At 45.0% G+C, this 21583-nt stretch overlaps 2 protein-coding genes across 17 annotated transcripts in view; one reads left to right on the forward strand and one right to left on the reverse strand.

Moving 5' to 3' along the window:
* Window positions 1–14707, forward strand: part of SPTBN5 (spectrin beta, non-erythrocytic 5) — a 106815-nt gene extending 92108 nt beyond the window's left edge. For 6 of the 7 annotated variants that reach the window (XM_080394772.1, XM_080394771.1, XM_080394773.1 and 3 more), the window contains 14 exons: window positions 264–468; window positions 1189–1383; window positions 2363–2518; window positions 2949–3166; window positions 4663–4852; window positions 5807–5983; window positions 7471–7575; window positions 8594–9214; window positions 10185–10256; window positions 11643–11729; window positions 12132–12223; window positions 12417–12502; window positions 12994–13129; window positions 14393–14707. In XM_080394772.1, the coding sequence (XP_080250898.1) occupies window positions 264–468; window positions 1189–1383; window positions 2363–2518; window positions 2949–3166; window positions 4663–4852; window positions 5807–5983; window positions 7471–7575; window positions 8594–9214; window positions 10185–10256; window positions 11643–11729; window positions 12132–12223; window positions 12417–12502; window positions 12994–13129; window positions 14393–14522 (2470 nt within the window). In that variant the 3' untranslated portion in view covers window positions 14523–14707. The remainder of the gene's footprint in view (window positions 1–263; window positions 469–1188; window positions 1384–2362; window positions 2519–2948; window positions 3167–4662; window positions 4853–5806; window positions 5984–7470; window positions 7576–8593; window positions 9215–10184; window positions 10257–11642; window positions 11730–12131; window positions 12224–12416; window positions 12503–12993; window positions 13130–14392) is intronic. The other variant, XM_080394774.1, reaches the window with a different exon arrangement.
* Window positions 14708–14838: 131 nt separating this feature from the next.
* LOC308066881 (cytosolic phospholipase A2 beta-like) overlaps window positions 14839–21583 on the reverse strand; it is a 55809-nt gene continuing 49064 nt past the window's right edge. For all 10 annotated transcript variants that reach the window (XM_080394793.1, XM_080394790.1, XM_080394789.1 and 7 more), the window contains one exon: window positions 14839–19833. In XM_080394793.1, coding sequence (XP_080250919.1) covers window positions 19589–19833 — 245 coding nt within the window. In that variant the 3' untranslated portion in view covers window positions 14839–19588. The remainder of the gene's footprint in view (window positions 19834–21583) is intronic.

Genomic DNA, 21583 nt, shown 5'->3' on the forward strand with positions numbered 1-21583 from the left:
TAATGACGTTTTTGACAGTTTGCTGGTTTTCATTGCCAGTTTGCTTTTAGACCTGGGGAGAAGGAAGTGAAAAAAGCAGCCGTTCTTACGACATACTTTAATTTCCTAAACTAGCTGATTTTAACAGCTTGGCATAACTCACTCCATGATGTTATATAGTTACTTCTGTATTTTGAAGGTGTTGCAAATTCAACCTGTCAGAAAAGACAGTGTTCAAAAAAGCCAGTAAAACAAAGACATATTCTGATTCTTGTTCTCTGCAGTCCAGCCATACTTTCAAAGCTCCAGAGGATCCTAGCAGACTATCAGTCTCTCCTACAGAAGGCTGAGACCCAGAGAAAACGCCTGCAAGAAGAATTCCAGCTCTATCAGTTTGAAAGAGAATTCCAGCTGGTGGATGCATGGCTTTCCAGTAAACAGTCTGTAGCAGAGTCTGATAACTATGGGCAGGACTTAGATGATGTTGAGGTAAAAGAAAATAAAAGGTATTGTATGTATTGTGTGGCAAAGTAGGAATATATTTGCTGCGATTTTTGTGTAGCTGCTGACAGCGACTCATGTTACAGTGACAAAAGCTAAGCTAACCAGTTATCTCTGCAGCAAGAACACAGACTTTTTTCTGTCTGCTTATACAGGACTCTGAGGTAGCATCCTCCAACAGAAGAAGTAGGTGCATCAGAAGGTTAGCTTTTTCTTAGGATAAGGTGAGGTCACCACACTGCTGGCCCTGATTATAAATTTGACAGGGCCTAAAAAATTTGACAAGACCAAAGCCATGGTCTTGTAACAGTTTCAGTGGAAAAACACTGGGATGCAGCATTCACACTTTGAGCTGCTGATTTAAAGGACAATTTCTCCTCAGGGGGCACAGATAGGTATAATTCATTGTGTCCACTCCTCAACTGCTGCCGCATATGTGGACAGCCAAACAGGTTGTGTTTCTTAGCTTTTGATCTGGGTGGCATCTGCTTGTCAGGATGTGATTTTTCTTTGAGACATAAATTGTTAAATGATCAAGACAACAGATGCTTTCTTCTGACTCCACATCATCTGAGTTGATCAAGTTACTTGCACTTGTAGACTGCAATACACAGCTTTTGTGTACAGAGAAAGTAATTCCTTTTGCCTCTCTCATAGATGTAAGCAGAAATTCCTGTGTCTAAGTCTGTGTCCCCATCTATCCTGCAGGTGCTGGAGAAAAAGTTTAAAGATTTTGTAAATGAGGTGAAGCCTCTGGGTCACCCCAAAGTTGTCTCCTTAAATGAATTAGCATCTAAACTAGAGAAGGAGGGCCACAGCAAGGTGGACATTATCCAGAAGAGAACAAAGCAAATCAATGAGATGTGGGAGAAACTGTGCCATGACATCCAGACAAGGACAGAGGTAGGAAATACATGAAAAACTGGGCCATTGAATTCCCTACAGTTTCCCATGTCCTTTTTCCTTTCGCAGAACAGTGTACAGCTCATGTTGAAACACAGGGTTTATAAGAGCAGCAGGTGTATTCTATTCTGTTCTTTCTTGATCCATTTGCCTTTATAGCCACTGCTTACATTGGCTGCTTTACTGAACTTCTTCAGCTTATTAAACAAGATGAAAGCTCTCCAGATTTTTTTGCTGAGTTATTTTAAGTCAAAGAAGGGGTGTGGGAGAGAAGGTGATAGAGGACACAAAGCCAAAACCTCTACCTTTTGGCAGCAGTTAGCTGTTAAATCAGTTCACCCCCTCTTGTGAAACTGCAGTCACAAATGTGTTTGGAAAAGCAGAGAGAACACATAGAACTCAGCATTTTTACTTGCTTTAAAGAGAACTCAAAATGTCAGATGCCCTCAACTCTTTTCTTCATTCTTCACTACTGTTACATACACATTTTGCTTATGAAGTAACTCAAGCCCACTATTGTCTGTTAGCAGCAGTAAAGGCATTGCAATTGTTAATATATACTTTGAATGTAAAATAGCATTGGAACATTTTTCAATCCTCTCATTTCAGAACACCTAATTTCCACTTAACTCCTCCTACTTTCACTGTTTGTAGTGTAGGCCTCTATTCCAAGCAAGGTTTTTGGACACTTTCTATAGCTGAGAGCTTTACCTTTAGAGGGTAATGCATGCTCTCCATCTTGATCATTCATTTATGTAGGGATAAATTGTTCTTTGGAGACAACTGTATCTTTCCATTGTCGAACAGAACTTGGAGAAATCAGGCTAACTTGAGTGCCTCACTTTCAGATGACAATTGGGAAGGGGTTTTTCTCCTGCTTTTGTTCAGCCTGTACTGCATTAGGACATACTAGGGTTGCCCTTTTTTATGCTGCAGACATGATATATAGTATTACAATTACATTGTTTCTTTGTTCCAGAATCTAAGAGCAGCCCAGCAAGTTCACCGGTATGATCGCGATGTGGATGAAGTAAAGGGCTGGATGCAGGAGAAAGAGGCAGTGGTGGATATAGAAGATTATGGATACGATCTTCCAGGTGTACAGACACTTCTCAGCCAGCTTGAGGGTGTAGAGGTAAGGGGATCTGTCATGAAGCAGTGGCAGAAAAGCATAAATGACAAAAAAAAGGAGACTGACGCTTGATCTTAAATACCCTCAAGTCTTGCTTGCAGGCCAACAGAAGATAGATTTATTGCATCCTGAAATATTCTTTGTGCTTCACAGAAACGTTTTTCCCCCCCCTATTTATAATAATGTGGTTTTATATAATTAATACTTTTGCTTCCAAGGATGAGCTCTTCTAAAATTTATTCCAAATTGTTATTGTAATTGCAAAGATGTCATCTGAACTACAAGAGACTTCAGTTCCACACTTTTCAAAATATTCAGTCGTATTTCCAGCCTCTGTGCAGCCAGTGACTAGAAAACATGGACCATCTTTAAAATCTGCTTTTGGTAGACATAAGTAGTGACTTGCACTTACAATCCATTCTGTCTGTTCCAGAGAGATCTAGGAGCCATCATGAAAGAGCTGGAACGGATTCGGGGAGAGGCTTGGCACCTCAGCCGCACATACCCTCAAGTCAAGGAAAACATCATGGAGAGACTCACGGATGCAGAGGAGTGCTGGGAAAACCTGGACAAGAAGTTTCTGCAGAGGAAGGCAAGACTGAGCCAGGCAGAACAAGTCCAGCTCTACTTCAATGACTGCAGGGAGCTGACGTACGTGTTGGCTCCTCGAGTTTGGCAGTGGGCCGTATTTCTTGTCTTTCCCATATAGGATTCTCTAAATTACACCTGCCAGTTATTTGACTCCTGTCCCAGGTGCTCTGCAACTTGTAAATCCCTTTGGATACATGGCATCTTCTCAACAGCACACTTTCACAACACATCAGAGGTGACCATGCCACTCGCACTTCAGCACAGCGTGCATGACAAACCCACATTTTTAGACTATTTCCTAGACAGTCTTGGAGAGTTCAGTCGCTCTGGATAGCTTGGGTAGTCTCACAGTTCCAATTGGAAACATGTTGATTCTGTAGGAAGATGGGGGAGTCTCGGCTAGGTAGTCGGGTAATTTGTACACCTGCACAGACGCCAGTGCCTGTTTTTCTCAGATTCAAAGCAACTACATTAAAGATAACCTTCTAGAATAGGTTAGCACTTGCTCAAGTGCTGAAAGTGTTTTGCCACATGTATTTAGTGCCATTGCCTATATGCATACGCTCTTCTGTCCATTCTTACTAGGGGTTAGGTTTCTGCAAGAATTGAGTTGCTGGGAAATTCCATGGCATGTTTTTTTTTCCTTTTTTGGTCCGAATTAGAACAAAATGCTGAATGTTTAAAGCATCTACAAAACACAGTTTTTAAAAAAAGATACGTTGAGCTAAACATCTCATTTTGTTTAAATCAATCATGCCAGAGTATCTATAAAGAGAGATCTAATGTAAAAATTGAAATAACTAATGGAAATATGCTATACTCAGTGGCAGACCAACATTAAAACATTATATTTTATCATTTTAATGTCCTTTTCTTCAAAAATGTATCATTTTTGATGGAAATTGTGTTTTTAAATAGGATTACTCACAGAAGAAATACGGACGTTTTTCATTCACTGTAGTTAATGAAAGAGTTAAGCCATGACACAAATAGAAATACAAAGACAGTGAAGTGGTTACCTCTGACTATTGGACGTTTACCATGTGAGGGGATAGATCCTCAGCTCAGGTAAATCACGGTGCATTGGTTTATGCCAGCTGAGGCTCATGGAGTAGAAAATTTTCCTTAAAAAGTATCTACCACTATGCTTCTTTGCATGAGTGCGCTGTATGCATATGAGGTACTTTCACGCACGGTGATAAAGTCAGGTGGGCATCTGAAAGTCTCCGTGTCCCCGTACTATGTATAAAAGTACTGCGAGTGCGTACAGCCTAGGCACCTGCTGTTAAGGTTCTTGCTGAGGATCTGAATGTACAATGTATGTAGAGATGCTGCAGCTGCCTTTCTAACAGGCTATGTGTTGAAACAGCACTGGGAATATTGTATCGGGTCATCGAAGTCCATAGATGCGTGAGTGAACCTTGATCAATTTATTTGAATGTTTGTCTTTCATGTGCAAATAAAAGACTGTACAAATGTATCCACAGCCGTGGGAGGTGGGCGTTCCTGAGTACACAGCAGATTCGTTTTTTACCCTTTTTGTCTCTATTCTGTAGGGCCTGGGCCAACGAGATGCACGCAGTAGTGATGTCTGAGGAACTGGCAAATGATGTCCTGGGAGCTGAACTGCTTATCAAGCGTCATGAGGAATACAAGCGTGAGATAGAGAAACAGTGGCTAAAATACGAAGAAATGCAGCGGGCAGGAGGTGACCTGATGAAGAATGGACATTTCATGTCTGTGGAGGTGTGTTGATGAGTTAAATATTTTACAAACGAGTGAACACAGACGACATTAAACAGGCAGGAGTTGCAGCTGTGTCTGTCTTTCAAAATAAAACAACTGAACAGGTCAGATTCTCTGTTGTTAAAAGCTGTGGACTTCATTTGACATGTAGAAAAATAATACACCTTTTAAAGTTCTTAGTGCTCTAAAAACTGATTTTGAAGCTGACCATAGAAGAACAGTCGCTGCTCGGCGAGGTGGGTAGGTATCGCTATTCCACAGAAAAGATGTGCCTCATAAATGAGATTTTAGCATTTAGTTAACCAAGACTTAAGATAAAATGCATCACAATGCAATCAGCTAGAGGATGCAGTGATGTCCCCGAGTACACCAGAAGATATGTAATTCTTCAGAAATGTTATAGAGCCAAAAGAGCAGGATTGTTAAGGTTTCTGTGATCCCAGTTGTCTGTGTGCTTTTAGACTTTGACCTTTGCAGTGGTCCCAAGCTTGTCTCAGTATTGTGTGTAGATTCAGAGATAACACCATCAAAAACATCTCCAGAATTTATGCAAAATTACTGTGTTGTAGAAAGAATTAGAGAACTGTACACAGTTTAAGACTCTCCATTGTTATAAATGGATGTATTTGTTGAATCTGCTGGTTCTCACTAGTTCCATGATACAAATTGCCTGGGTATAAAGCTTCATCATGGGAAAGCATATCGCAGGATATTGGTCATACAGTATGTGGAATATGCATACAATTATAATATATGGCTATACAACATACAGGCTAAATGAATGCAAGTAAGAAAAATGAGAACTCAGACATCCTTCCTAAACTACGTTAACACCACAAAGTTATCTAGAGGTGATTTTCTGGATCATGAGGGCAGATTACACACTAGTTGGCTGCCACCTGAAAATCTGGTTGGGTTTTTCACCTCCCGGCACTGCAAATGTTATTTTTCTAGATTGAAGAAAAACTGTTAGAGCTGTTAGAGCTGATGAAGAAGGTAAAGGACAGCTGGGACATGAGGAAAGAGTTATATGAAGAAAACTGGGAGGTTCAATTGCTCCGCAGAGAGCTAGAACAAGCAGAAGCATGGCTGGCTGCCAAGGAGGGCTTTCTTTCAGATCCTAGCTGTGGGGTGAGTAACAACAGTGCAATGCTATTGAATTGCCTCTTCGCATACACAGTCCGCTTGGAGCATGTGTCGGCTTAGGCCTGAAGTTAATCACAATCTAAACAGCAATGCACCCTTGAGACGCCAAGGGGCAGGAGCTCTGTCCTCTTACAGAATGAGCCCAGGACAGTTGTTGCGGTTTACATGGTGATGGGCTGTAGGAGGCGGTGGCTTCCAGGGTGTGGTAGAAGGCTGGGGGAGAATTCCAGACCATTTTTTCATGTAATAACTGGCAGAAGGTTCGGTTTTCCCTGCCCTGTCATGCTGAGAGCCTGTTTTGAAAAGAAAAAGGGTTTTTCCCTGTCTCGTGTCGGGCAGTAGAATGTTTTGCACAGATGGCTTGATAGCTAGCTTGTAAATTCCTATTTAAACACCAGCATCCATAGTTTTGGTTTTTTCTCATTGTTGACTGTTTTCTGATGGCTTGTAAGATGGTGGTGTGGTTTAACCCCACAGGCAGCTAAACACCACACAGCTGCTCGCTCGCTTCCCCCCTGGTGGGATGGGGGAGAGAATCAGAAAGGTGAGAAAATGCATGGGTTGAGGTAAAGACAATTTAATAAGTAAAGCAAAAGCCACCCCTGCAAGCGAAGCAAAACAAGGAATTTGCTCACTACTTCCCACTGGCAGGCAGGTGTTCAGCCATCCCCAGGAAAGCAGGGCTCCATCATGTGTAGTGGTTACTTGGGGAGACAAACATCACCACTTTGAACATTTCCCCCCTTCCTTCCTCTTCCCCAGCTTTATACGCTGGGCACGATATCGTATGGTATGTAACATCCTTTGGGTCTGTTCGGGTCAGCTGTCCCGGCTGTGTCCCCCCTCCCCCCCAACTCCTTGTGCCCCACAGCCTGCTCGCTGTGGGGTGGGGGGACAGGCAGAAAAGGCCTTGACTCTGTGTAAGCGCCGCTCAGCGCTGCACAGCAATAACAAAACCACCTCTGTGTTATCAACAGTTTTCAGCACAAATCCAAACCATAGACCCATACTAGCTACTACAAAGAAAATTAACTCTATCCCAGGCAAAACCAGGACAGATGGGAAAACAATGTCATAAATTCAAATATTGAAAACTATCAATTTCAGCAAAGAACAAGACAGAGGTTTAACGCATGTGTTGTAGGGCAGGAATAAACCCTATGTCTAGCACAAGCTGGAATCCAAGTACTTAATCTGTATGTAAACAGTTATAGTTGGAAGCAGGGGTATCAATGGCTTCACACAAAAATAAGGTTGTTATTTGAGCTCTTTTTTTCATGTATAGGAGACACTGCTGACCTTTTCTTTTTTTTTAAGTGTAAATTAAGATTTTTCACATACTACCAGGGGTTTAGACATCAAATTACAAAAGTTTCAGCATCATCATTTGGCTAAATAGAATGGGCAAATCTGAAAATCTTAGACATAATCTCTTCTGATGGATTTCCGTATCTGATCGTTTTTCCATTCAGGATTCAGTGTCTGAAGTAGAGGAATTACTGATGAAACACCATGATTTTGAGAAGATGCTTGCAGCTCAGCAGGAGAAATTTGCTCAGCTCAGCAGGAAAACTAAGGTGAGAAGTAGAAAGTTGATGTAGAAGGTATGAGACAGGATGATGTGGGTCCCTGAATGTTTGGGGCTCAGTCACACCATGTGAGAATGAACTCCTGTGCTGAGGTGGAGTAAATGAGTAACCGGAGCTGAGATATTGCAGATACGGCTCTCTTTCTCAGCTGTTCGACATGGATCGAAAGTGTCCAACTAGCTTGAAAAAGCTCTAGTGGAGAAGTGGAAGCTTTCTTCTTTCAGGAGCAGCAAAAAGGATGCGTAGTGCACATTGCTGTGTGAGAAACAGGGTGATCCCTTGCTACGTGGATGGAGAGTTGTGATTCATTCAGGGTTTCAGTAGGGAGAGCTGCAGCCTCCTGACAGTGCTGGAGGATAGCAAAGGGCCGAAAACAAAGGGAGGCCAAGGCAGAAATAAGCCTTTTTCCTCCTGGCATCAGAGTTCCGCAGTAGACTGTATTAAGTACCAGAAATATCTAGTCAGCCTCGCAGATGCTGTTTCAATACGTTTTTAATTTTCCTGAAATACCCAGCAAAACATAGCTTATGTGTTTGGCCTTAGGTTAAAAATTAGTTTAGTTGAGCTGCCTTTTGTTCAGTGATTTGCAGATTGGCTGAATGAAGGGACAGAGGTCCTGCGCTCTAAAATCTTCCATGAGAACACCCCTGGATACTCGCTGTTCCTACAGCAAACTTAAAAGAAGCAGTGCCAGAGAAGAGTAGCATAGATTCTCTAGAGCTTATTAAAGACTGCCTCTAGAAAGCTTGGCAAGGGCAGGATTCACTGTATTTGTGATTAATTGCCATCAGTATTCATGGTTTGGGCAACAAAATAATGCTTAGCACATAGCAATTAAGATCAGTTCTAACTCTAAGGATGCCATCGGAGGTACAGGCCTTAAAATTCAATGCCAGGAGACAGTGTATTTGAAAAACTATCCCTGCTTAAAATAAAAATATCTTAGGTAAGTACCCATGAATGCAGTGCAGGTCATTTAAAAAAATGTAATACTTGTGTCCTGCAGAGGGAGATCAATCTTCTGAGACAAGTGGACACAGAAGAGAGTGAGCAGAAGGATAAAGGCAAAGTTGTACGGGTTCCCTCTCTGAAAAGAAAAACATCTGACAGAAGGAAAACACTGCCAAAACCGATAGAGATAGAGAGCACACCACCACTGCCGTCTGTGCCCTTACCCAGCCTGTCCCAGAGGGCCCCACTTGAAACTGTTTTCTCCCCTGTTGAAAAGTCTCCGTCAGCATTCCAACAGGTCACTGCGGGGGGAGTCCCAGAAGCGCTGAGCCGCAGCAAAACAGGAATGAAAACTGAGAAGAGACCCAGTGAGATTATCGCTTTACCTACACCAAAGATGGTGAGCCCACAAGCTACATCTTCGGAAAGTCACAGTTCTTTAAGCTCTCCTTTATCTCCTGCTCCCATAAACCAGCAGTGCAGCAGCAGTTTGTCAGATTCATATGCCACAGGCCTTTTATCACCGCAGGAAAAAAGTGCTAAAGGCTCCTCTTTTTCCAGCCTGCAGTCAAAACTAATGGCAACTCCACCGGAGCCTGGCCAAAGGTCACTAGATAAATCACCAAACATACTACTGTCTAACTCCTCTCGGGAGAGATTAGAGAACACATCTTCGGTAAGTCCCAGGGATTCCTGGCTCCCTCCTCATGGACCCGCTAGCCTGTACTAGTTAAAGCAAGGAAATACAGGAGGTTCCATGTGAAAGTCATAGATAGCATTATAACAGCGGGCATTGCAGTGGGTGCAGTCATGGATCCAAACAGCAAGAGGCATTTTATATGCCTTTGTAGTTAATATGCTTTCCAAAAAGATGGTTGACTGAAGCAGCTAGGTATAGCTTAAAAGCATTTTAAATTGGCTCAGTTTTATAGCCTAGGTCCTGGCAACCGTATTGGTTTCTGTTTTTTCTTTCCCAAACTGGGGGATATTCATGCTGCTGAATACTCAGCAGAGCACTTCAACAAGAGCCAGGAGATGCTGTCTTGCAGAGGCCAAGCTGCTGCCTCACCCATCCCCTCTGCGTGAGGCGGTGGTGCTTACTGTCCACTGAGCGTAGACGACAGAGAGAGGCAGGGCTTAGTGGCACCCTTGCCAAAGAGCTGACCTGGGGCAGGACTAGAACCAGCAACTCCTGTTTGCTCACCCTGGTGGGAAATGCACTGCCTGCTCATGGACAGGTAAAAATTGTTCCCTTCCTCTCTTGCACTTTGCAGCATGTGTTTGTTACGTACCCAAGCGTAGCAGTACAACACTATACATTGGTGTAACTCAGTATTATTGCAGGGCCGGTATGAATAACTTCAGCAATTTAAGTTGTAACTTGTATTTAATAATATAATAGAGCATAATTCCATAAAATAATAATCACAGAGCAAATTCCATGAGCATTCTCTTCATTTAGGTAGTATATCAGAGATGTGACTGCAACCTAGAGAGGATTTGTAGCCGTGCTGTGAATGTAAAGGCTAGAAGTAGTAGAGGTCAGTTTCTCTGGGTGGAATTTGTCTAGAAAGGCCTTCAGGAATTGTAACGCTTGTTTAAGGACCATTTTAAAGTTAAAACAACAATGGTTTTGTGTGTGTCAGGTTTCTGCAAGTCTTCAGCACATGGAGGGTTTCCTAGAAAAGAGAGACCAGCTCCTTCCAGGAAGACAACAGGTAGAAACAAATGCCATCACTCTGGGTTAATTCATCTTTCCTTGAGTTATGGGAGTTACATGAGTTGTTCCCTGACATGGGAATCATGCAGAAGACGATCTTTCTACATTTAATGGATTTATGAACCAGAGCCTAGGCTGTATGAACATGTTAATTATGTCCCCCTGATTATAAATACAGATGTCAATATATCAACTGAGTTGGAGGTGGGGGGGAAATCAGTGTTTTAAAAGACAAAAATGCAAGCTTCAAGACTCTGTATCAGCATGTGATGGTTTGTTGGCAGAGGAAGCCCTCTCTCCCATGTTCCCAATACTTGTGATTTCTAACTGTGCTAGAAAAAAAACTAAGGTTTTGGTTTATCTTTGAAGAAGTGGTTTGCTTAATTGAGGGCTGAATGAAAATCTAAATTGTTACCCTAGGAAAGAATGTCACTTCAGGTCAGTGGGCTAATGATCATAACAGGGCAGGAAATTTTCTAATACTCACCACCAATACGTAGACATCTGAGTGTTTGCTGAGGTATCGCATGTGAACAAGTTGTCTTGGATTGTTTCTCCCATAGAATATTTCCTCTGAAACTTCTAACTTGAAAGACCTTTTTAAAAAATTGAATCCGGTATTGATTCCAGAGACTTCTGGAAGAGAAATTTAGTTTTTCCTCTCTTGTGGATAAGCTGAACATAGTCTGCTGTGATACTGAACTTCCATCTTACCAAAAAAGGGAAGTTATGACTTATCTTCCTCAGGACTGTTTCCTTCCTTTTCTCTGAATGACCAAATTGTCAACTTGATTCACTGGCCTAACAAAATAAGAATATGCTCAAGTAATAGGATCCTTCATCCAGAAGGGCCGGATGGCACAAGGCTAACCTTTCAGTGGCATGTAGGTGGGGTAGGAAATAGCAGCTACTTTGCAGTGTCCAGGAGCATTCCACTGGGGTTAGTTCAGGCAATGAAGAGGAATTCAGCAGCCACAGTAGATTGAAGTCGCATGCTTAACAAAACTAGACTGTGACCAGCAGGCCAGGGCCAGTGTTCCAGCTGGGAAAGAAATGGTGCTTTTAGTGGCCAAGAATAGACATAACATTGATTACCTACATTCTCTCAAAGATGTTGCTGACCACAGCATGGCGTAGAGCTTGCTTGCACCAAGTTATGTCATTTGTTCAGTCCTGACTCACAGAGAGACCCCTCCTGAATCACCTATGCCGGAAACTACAGCAGGTTCTGTTTTTGTAGGGGATGACCATGGCTAAGAGAGCTCTTGTGATCGTAATTCGGACAGCTCCAGGCTTCCTGTGAAAGTTGCGCGTGAAAGATTTCACTACTCCAATAGGATATGTAGCTAACAGTGGAATTTTGTTACCGTTTTTATTCATGTAGCCAAGCTCAAGGTCTTGGAAATGCTTCTACGTGAAACTTGACGGATTGAAGCTTCATGTGTATAATGATGAAAAAGAAGCATCTAAGGTAATTTAGTTTTTGAATCTTTCTAGTAATCTCTGTGTTTAGCTGTGTAAAAATGCATTTCAAAGAAAAGATTTGGCTTGAGGCTGGGGTAATCGGTTCTATGTCAAACGTCAGCTGAGTGAAAATTCAACAGTTACTGAACTGATACGACCTGTAAGAATAATAAGCTTTCAGAAATCTTCAAACATACTCCTTAAAAGTAGTATCTTATTTGAGAATTGCATTTAAGGTATAACACAATAGTCCATTGTTCCTCTGTGTTCCTATTCAGCGATCCTAGTTGTAGAGTTAGAAGCAGAAAATGATAGTATGGGTGTGTAGTCAGCACGTAGGTTGGTATACAATTGAATCCTAGCAGAAATGACACAGAAGACATTTTGTTTTAATTTCATCCTCCTTCAGAACGTATCCGCAGTCCTGTCCCTCAGCATTCCTGGTGCCAAATGTGAGAGGCTGGTAAATTACATCAGGAAAGAGAACGCCTTCATGTTGCAGTAAGTCTTGCAGAGAAGTGCACTAATAAAAGCCTACGCAGCTAGCCATATGGCTTACTTGCTTGCAGACTCACAAGACTATATGTTGTTAGGAGATGTAACTAGAGGTCTTACAGTGCTTGCCCCACCCCCAAGGACAGAAGGTATAAGGTAAGACTAGCTAGAATTCACCTCCTGCTGTCCTTCTTTACAGGCTGAGAGATGGGGCAGAGTATTTCTTCGCAGCACCTTCTCGGGCACTGATGGAGGACTGGCTGCAATTACTACAGAATAATATAGGTACGTTCCCACTTCCTTCAGGAATGAGCTGTGCTTTTAGCAGGCGGTGGTGAGAGAAAGGGAAGAGAATAAGAAGGGGTCGTTAGCCTGGGGCAGTTTGAGCTGTCCTCCTTGCTTCTGTCAGCCAGCAGTATCCAAGTCACCTGCCACCTTGCAGTGTAAGGACCTGGCAGGAGGGCGCCCAGGGTGACTTGCAGAGCAACCCTCCGGTTGTACTGCGGCTGGCGTCGGGCTATTGCCCGGGAGGGGCCTTGCCCAAGGGCTGCATTCATCTTTTTACTAACGAGTTGCTTTGGAGCGTGATGAACAGCTTTTCTTCTGAATCTAGATCTCTTTCTGGACACCTCACTAGGCAGCAGCTTCCTGGAAAGGAAGCCAGAGCACAGTTATAACAACGGTGTTCAGAGAGAATTGTTACGGACCCAGAAACAGCAAACTCTGCCTCTAACACTACTTCAGGAGAGTTTTATTTGTGTTCTTTGACTTTACAGGGCACGGTAACAGATCACACCCCACAGTGGTGGTGCAGCCTTTTACTTCAAGCACAGAGGCCGCCAAGAAAGGACTGTGGGAGTTCCCGGGCAGAGAGACTGCTGAAAGAGTAACCAGCAAAAGCTCACTCCTGAGGTAGGGGCTCTGTGCCGCAAGGCTGAGCGGTTGTCGGTGCTGTTTGTGTTTGGGTAGCGGTCACCTACAAAGGGAGACTGTCCTGAGGTCAAAAAGTCCCAGTCTTCTGTCATGGATGTCACAGAAACGGCGGGGCCGGGGCAGTGCCCGTCCCCCTGCGCTCGGCACGGGTGAGGCCGCCCCTCGAGCCCTGGGCTCAGCTCTGGGCCCCTCACGGCCAGAGGGACACTGAGGGGCTGGAGCGTGTCCAGAGCCGGGCGGGGGCTGGGGGGGCTCAGCCTGGAGAGGAGGGGGCTGGGGGGGCCTGGCCGCTCCCTGCAGCTGCCTGAGAGGGGCTGTGGGCAGGGGGGTCGGTCTCTGCTCCCACGGAACGAGCGACAGGACAAGGGGAGGTTCAGGTTGGATATTAGGAAAAAATTCTTCACAGAGAGGATCGTCAAGCACTGGAACAGTCCACCATCCCTGGAGGTATTTAAAAGATGTGCAGACATGGCGCTTAGGGACATGGCTTAGCGGTGGGCTTGGCAATGCTGGATTAAAAGTTAGACTTCACGGTCTTAATGGTCTTTTCCAACCTAACGATCCTACCATTCTGTGATTCTAATCCAGTAAAATATATTAGTCTTGAGTATGGTCCATCCTTAATTAATTTGTGCCATTTCTGATGTGCTACAGCCCGTTTTTCAAATTGGGCCTCTACCATAGTCAGCCCTATCTTGCCTGTGGTTGATGACTTAAAATTGGGACACACAGAGGAACTCTCACGTCATCTGTTGTGGGCACCAAAGTTACTGAAATGAAGTATCTGATCTGAAGACAGGGTTACCTGTGTGCTCAACGGGGTAAGACTTGTTCCAGCAGAGGAGGGTATCAGAGCAGGAGTCTGCAATAGGTGCTTTGGATTTTCCTCTGAACATTCTCTCCAGCAGGGTCTGAAAGGAACCCCGCCTCCAGTTTAGGGAGGGTTTGACAAACCAGTTGTCAAAAGTTGCATTGATGGAATACTTCCCTCAAAGGCTGTTTTGGGAATCCAGACACAGGCATGGAAAAACACAGCTGCAGCCAAATTCAGGAATTCAGCCTGTAGTGTAAATCAATTTCTTTTGCATTTGGAACCTGTAAAAATCTTACAGGCCGTGATGTGAAATCCTTAGTCCCTCTGCCTGGTAGAATTTTGCTGCTGAGCTAGATGCCCAACAAGTTCTTACATGTACAGCGTGACTGAGTTGCAGCTGATCTTCTGGTGATGCATGTTGTTGATAGGAGAACGCCTTCCTTCAAAATCAAATTGGAGAGAGAGTCTGCAGAAATTTCCAGAGATTTTAAGAAAGATGGGACTGCAGTGACACAAGCCTCCATCACCACTCTAAGCCTAGAACCAAGTGGCAAGTAGTAGAAGCAAGAAGAGAAAAATGACATTTGCCTCAGTGAATACCAGACCTCTTCACCACTGTATCTTAACCCAGCCCTCTGGAAATGTATTGATATGTTTTAAGTTAATCGCACCACTTGTTTTAATTATGTATTAAATCTAGTAAAGCCATTAAATATAATTAAACAGGACTGCATCTGGTATAATTCTGTGTATGCAGTGGCTCTGTCACCCACGCGTTACCTACTCCAAGTTACCTAATGGAAGAGCGGAGACCTTTAAGCCAGACAGCTCAAGTGAAGTGACTGCAAGACAGAAATGGGGAGCACTGAGCAGAGCAGGAGGCATAAGCGGCGAGTGAAAGCTGCCTCCTGCAAGTAGCTTTGCAGATACTGATGCACGGGATTTGAGAGGGTTGGACACCACAGAGGCAGAAGTCTCAAAGGGAACGTTTGTTATGTAATTCCCGCAGTGTTTTGTAGTCTCCACAGTCTTTCATTTTTTACAACACATTAACCAACAGTTCCCTGAGTATTTGCCAGTTCTTTCTGGAGGAGGTTACCAGGAAAAAAATCCCTGCAGTATTACTCATTTTTAATGGAACCTCAAACTAAAATTATGCCTGAACAATCAGTCTTTTGGTGTAAAAGGAGAGGAAAAGCAGAACAGCAAGGAGGAAGTCTAGTTCCTAGACCACTGCTGTCAGAAAGACCAAACCCTAGGTTAACGGGAGCCTACTGGGAAATTGGATTGAGTAGGATTTATATAATAGTGTTTTGGGGGAAGGAAAGAAGCGTGTCCTGTAGCATGCTATCTGTACGAAGTCTCAACTTACTCTCCTTACACTGTTGGCCTTTTGGACTGTCCTCCATCTTACGGGCATGTCCTCGTCACTCCTGACCGGGGGTTGCTCTGCTGGCACCGCCGCTGGCGCAGTTTGCTTTGTTTGCACGGCTTCCTCGTACTGATGTGGCGTCCGCTCTGACCGCCGGGTGTTTCAGCACAGCTGCTGCTCACAGTCTGTGTTGACAAAGGGGCATGTTCTGCACCTGGTGCTGAGTTTTGCACTTTTCCTTGTTCAGCTTCATGAGGTTTCTGTTGGTGCAGTCCTCAAGTTTTCTTGATGTCCTTCTGGCTGGGAGGGGGGTGGCTTGAAAAAAAGGCAGCTCGTGAGATGGAAGCCTGTCGTGATTGTATGTATTGCAAATGTTAATCAAAGAATGAGTTTGGGTTTCCAAGCATCCATACCCACAGCTAAGCTGGGGCTCACCAGTCATTACAGGGGCAATGCCTTAAAGCATTTTATGTTGTTGTGTGGTTGTCTCAGTATTTTCCCTAACAGGGTGATGTAGTGGCCCGTGTTGATCTCAGCAGCTGGACTGCCCAGGCCTCGTGCTGTTACCACATCTGGCTTCCTGAAGCAGAAGCCTCATGCGCTGTGTGCTCCCAGCTGCGGGCTCCATCCACCTCCGCACGGTTCTGCTTGCCTCACCCCCTACACCTCATTTCGCTTCGGTCCTGGCTCCGTGCAGGGCACTGAGGACGCAGCTTGGGTGGCTCAGGCTGTTGCTTCCCACAAGGCATCAGCTGCCATTGCTCAACAAGAGTCTAGTTGCTGCCAGCAGTGACTGCTGGCTGTGTGGCATCCACGCTGGGTGCACTGAGGTGTTTCAACATTGTTTATCCCAGAGAGGCTGAGGGGAGATGCAGGCCGTGCTGTGCAGCAGCACTGGCCTTGAGACGCAGCTGCAAGAAGGCATTCCCAAAGACAAAACTACCAGCCCTATTCTGACCATGTGTCTTCTGACAGCGCTGGCTGCCAGGAGGTGGCCAGGCACAAACTGAAGCAATGTCGTGTCGTTTCACCTCGGGCACTGAGATCAGTTTGGCTTCCCAGCCTTAACCCGATCGTGCTCTGCGCTCCTTCGCTTCATTCTCGCCTTCCTGCTGCAAATAACTCTTTTACCTCCAGGAACTGGTTTATATCCCTTGAAAGTGGATTTCATGGGATATATTTCCTGTCAGCAATGTCATTACCATTATTAAAACTGCTGCTTCCATCTACCCACGGGTCCTTTAAGGCTCTGCGTAGACTTCCCATGCTGCTACACTGCTCGGCAGTTTTATCATTTCATGCAGTTTTATGCTACTCAGTGCTTGTATCAGTTATGAATGCTTGAAGCAGAAAGCTAAAATCCTTGCACAAGCTATCTTGCTGCCTGAATAGAATATATTGGCATTAGGATTAAAAGAGGTGGTCACAAAGGATGATACCTAAACGCTTCCTCAGCAGCGCTCTGATATGAAGCTGTGTGCCGTTTCTGGGCCAGAGGGCTCTTGCCTGCTTCCTCTCTCCTCTAGTACTGAACGGTAAGTTGTTTGAAGGCTTTAGGAAATCCCATGCATCCTTAAATACGGGGCATCACAGAGGTGCAACGGCCTAAATGTTTGTCACACATTTCCCAGCCAGATATATGTGACGGGAACCAGTCCTGGGTGCCCACAAAAAGAAAATCTGAAAACCAGTGACCACCCTAGAGCAGGCGTCTAGCACAAGCACTGCTAATACAACTGGGAAAAACGTAGTCTTGTGTTTAAATATGTAAAGACTTCCATGGGTCTGTTGCTTCTTTGCAATAGTTTATTTTTCATTAATATATTATTAAACAGTTAAAAGACACAAGCAAGCAATTTCTATAAAGAGTAGCTAACAACTATAAGAACAAATTTTTTTTCCTTTGTGTTTGGCAGCAGATAGCAAGCTCTAGATTTGTGGGGATTTTCCAGCAAAATGTTCATATGAGCGCAGTGATCGGGGGTGCAATTTGGATGAGGTTTTTCATGCATGCATTCACCGTCAGTGGTTAAGCAAACATAACACCAGAACAGCAAGACCGTTTATAGACATGTCATCTGCCTTTTCGCTCACGCTTTTCTATGGTGAGAAGTGGAGACGGCTTTCTCCTTGCAGCGCCCACTTTGGTTTTCACGTGCTCCCCTCAAGCGGCCGTTCGGCAGCGCGTGGCACGAGGCGGGACCGAGGCAAGCAGCAAGCGCACGGCCTTTGGGACAAACGCACGGTGCTTCTGCGACCCATTTCCTCAGCCCCTGCGGACATCCCCTGGGAAACAAGGCCCCAGGAGCGGAGCTGCGCGCAGGTCACTGGTCAGCATGCGCCGCTGCAAGCTGCGTGCCGTGGGTCGGTGGGGTCCAGGCTCTGCAAAGCAGCATGCTCCGAACCGGGGCCCAGGTGCGCCTCGAGGGACAGCACGTGCCAGCCTCCGCTTCCCAACAAGCTCCGTGGATAAGACTGTGCCCGCTGTGGGTCTGTCCACCCTGCAGCATCCCCCAGCAGCCTTCGCTGTCACAGATGCCCTCCAGGTCCTCCTGCCACACCGTCAGGTCAGCAACGTTTTCCCTCAGTCTCATGCTACAAAAACAAACAAAAAAAAACCCCACAACCAAAACAAATAAAAAACCCACCCTACTCTGATGGGCAATGATACAGCCCTCACATAATTTAAGGGTCTGAAATATAAAAACATACTTAAAAAAATCCTGTTATTGTTCAAGACTATATGGGCCCTCAAGGGGCACATGCTGGCCTGTGCCTCAGGGCTGCAAGGTTGAACAGGCAGACCCCTGTTTCCCTTCCTTTGTCTAATTTTGGATTTCAAGTAAAACTAAGTTTAGATATCAAGTAAATTTCCAACACAGAAGAAATGTGTAAGATTTTCCTTGGAGGTTCTGATGAACATGCTGAGTTTGGATTAAATAAGCCAGAAGCAGGTCCAAATCCTTCAGTGCCAGGAAGTCTGGAAACTTCTCTGACTTCTGTGGAGCTCTCTCACTGCTCAGCGTCCTTCCCTACCATCTTTTTAACATAGTGGAGGGCTATAAAGATGTTCCAAGCTCCTAATTCAAGGCAAAGTCTCTCACCGCACGCCAAAGCAAATGAAAACCAGGTGTCATTACTGGAGGAAAACCTTCGGAAAAAAGAGGTGTGATAAAGAATTTCCTTTTTTTTTTTAATTTGTGCTCTATTTTAGTGCATCACCTATTAAAAATACCTTGTCTATGATATTAGGGGTAGAAGACTGTAAAGGGAAAAAGAACCTCTATATGTGAAAAATGCAGTGGCTATGCATTCTGTTAGCGAGTTATGTTATGCTACATTCAGTCTGCATACGTAAGAAGCACCAGCTTATGTCTCAGTCACAATTATTAAATTAAATGTACTTGAGTCTATGGTAATTAGTCACCTCAAGTTTCTGGTATCAAAAGCTTGTTTCAGGCTCTTGACATTCTAATGCACAAAGACACTACCCATATAAATTAATACAATCACTCATGCCTTATGCAGAATTTTTCCTCCAGCCAACACTCAAAAGAACCGTACTCACTCTTTGTAGCTAATGTTCTCTCTCCTTGAAATGTAACTGCCCCCCTCGTGGCAGTCTGGAGCAGCATTTCTGTGCCAAACTCTTGCACGGGAATGGAAAAAAGGAATAATTTCTAAATCAGCAAGGGGAAGGGGCCAGACAGAACGCAGTTGTCAACATTGCGGTCTGGCTGTTGTTCACAGATATATGACTCTTTGGCCTGACTTCAAAGCTGAGCCCACCAATTCAGTGCAAATTCTAGTTGCTCAGCCTGTCTGAAAATCTGGACATTACTGAATGCAAATGGCCAGGACTTGGTTTGTAACAAAGCATTAAAAAGACACCGACAATGGGCTCAGGATTGAGGGACAGGCACAGATGAAGAGCTATCACTATCACCACCACCATACGCTGTAACATCAGGGAGATCCTCAAGGTCTCTGCTAGCCAGGACCCTAATTTCTTAACAAGACCACAGTGTGAGGCTCTCATGGTCTGAAAACTTGAGGGAAGGAGATTAAATAAACCCTTTTGAAAGCTAGGATCTTGAATAAGGCAAAGATGAGAAATGTTATGGTTTTCTCAGTTCCCTGCAAACAGTGAATGCTGTGGTTGCAGTGCGACTGTGACATGTTATAAAGTGACTGTGATGTGTTGTAATGTGACTGTCGTAGCCTTCAGTGGGGAACAGTGCGAAAACCCAGCCTAGGGGTATCCAGCTCCAGAATGGCCAGGGAGATTCCCAGTCCTGCTGCTTCTCCTCCGTTCTACGGCACTCCGGAGCGCCTGGAGGAGCAGGTCTTTGTTATTGAGGATGTTGTATTTGCTCAGGTTCACGAGTTTGTCAAAATTTTCAGAGGAGTAGATTAGCCTAATGAGGTAGTAGGGTGAGCAGTTGTTCTCCAGATTCACTTTGCCTTCTTCAATCTCTGAGTGACAGCGCTTTACCCCTGCAGAAAAGACAAAACCCACCATGACGAGTTGAATCTGGAGCACAAGACACATGGTGTTGGAGCGGACCAATCTACCTGCTGTGAAAAATGTCCTCCAAGAAAGATTGCACCCCGCTTCCCCCCAACAGCTTGGAAAAGCCATTCCTGGTCAGCTTCCCCAGCTGCTCCTCCTTCCCCCTCCTGCTAAAGAGCAGCCCTGGGGACGCCGCAGCAGGGGGGCACCTTCCCCTCATCCTGCCCCTGCAGACAGCCATTCCTGAGCAGCGTGCCCCTGGGTCCACAGCCTTTGCCGGTCCCTGTAATTCTGGCTCTCAGACATGCCACACACCTGCAACACCTTCCAAATTCTGTGATCAGGCCTTGATTAGCCTGGTGCAGCATGGGGAGCGCTGAGGAAACACAGCACGCCACATCAGCCTCTCAGCCTTCAACTCCTTGGAGTTAATTGTCCCTGTTAGTTAAATCTTTTGGTTGGACATCCTAATTACCTTCACCAGGCACTTCAGCAGCTTCATACTTTTTGTTCTACGAAATGTTAAGAGCTAAATTTTTGCCTCTGTTTTTCACTTATCTCCTTGCAGCCTGAACCAAATATGCCCAAACCACGAATGTATTGTGAGATGACTGTCAGCGGGGCTACAAACGAATGGCGGAGATCCTCCTTATAGCATCTGCCAGAACTGCATGAAAATGACACATTAATTTTGCTTGAGACATTACGGGGTTTAGTCTAACCTAGTGGTTTCTGGGCAGTGTGATCTCAGGGTGCTGGGCACAGGCTATGACTAGAAGTATTAGAAATGTCCAAGTTTTGCTCCACTCAGCTTCCTGATATTGCAACCCACCTTATCTGTGCTGCCTACGTCCAGATACAGCTGGCATCTCCCTCAAGCACAGTCTTGGCCTCACACACACGTATATGATGCACAGTTGCGTAATATATGGGCACTTCACAAGCTGATTCTCTTTTCCAGAATTTAAATTCAAAAGCTAGAAAAATCAGTACCTACATTCCACAAGGTGTCTCTCAGCCCTCTAGAAACGAAAAGCTCCACTGCTGAAATCCACGCAAGCAGGTTGCCAAGGACCCCAACCGCCCACGTCAGTTGCTGGCTGACAACGCGATGGATGCATCGCCAGCTGCTCGGAGAGACGCAGGTGAGCATCACAGCTCATGAGTTTGGGTCCAGAGCACAGAGAAGCTGCAGAAGCTGCTTTGCGCTGCATAATCTCACCCCCCTTTCATTCAGAGAGACTAACACTCTCACCTGTTTTACCTGCTAGCCACTGCTCAATGCCCGTATCCCACCACACATCGCCATTTGGACCATCTCCAGCCTCCACTGAACGAGCTTAGTCCCCTCTACTAGGTGTATCTCCTCCGTTCATTCATAGAGTTTCTACATGTGACTTCATTGGTGTAGTCCCTACCGCACATATTCTCTGAGCACTGGTGAACATCGCAGCAGAAAAGGGGCTTTACTTAACCCGTTCTGCTGCTGTTCATAACCTGCCGCAAACATTCCCTCAGAAGCGTCCGCTCTGCTGGGGTCCCACTATCACAATGTAATTTGGGGTAAAGCTGGGAGGAGAGTGGATGCCCCGTCTGCCGTGTCGAGCAGCTGCGAGGGCGAGCGGAAGTTCCGTGGCCTGACAACCCAAACGGTGGCACGTGAGAGCGGCGCGAGCTCCAGCACAGAGGAAGGTCTCAGGTGAAGGCAGACAGCAGAGGCACCTGCCTGTCTGG

Source organism: Falco punctatus, assembly GCF_963210335.1.
Source record: "Falco punctatus genome assembly, chromosome: 7".
NCBI lineage: Eukaryota > Metazoa > Chordata > Aves > Falconiformes > Falconidae > Falco > Falco punctatus.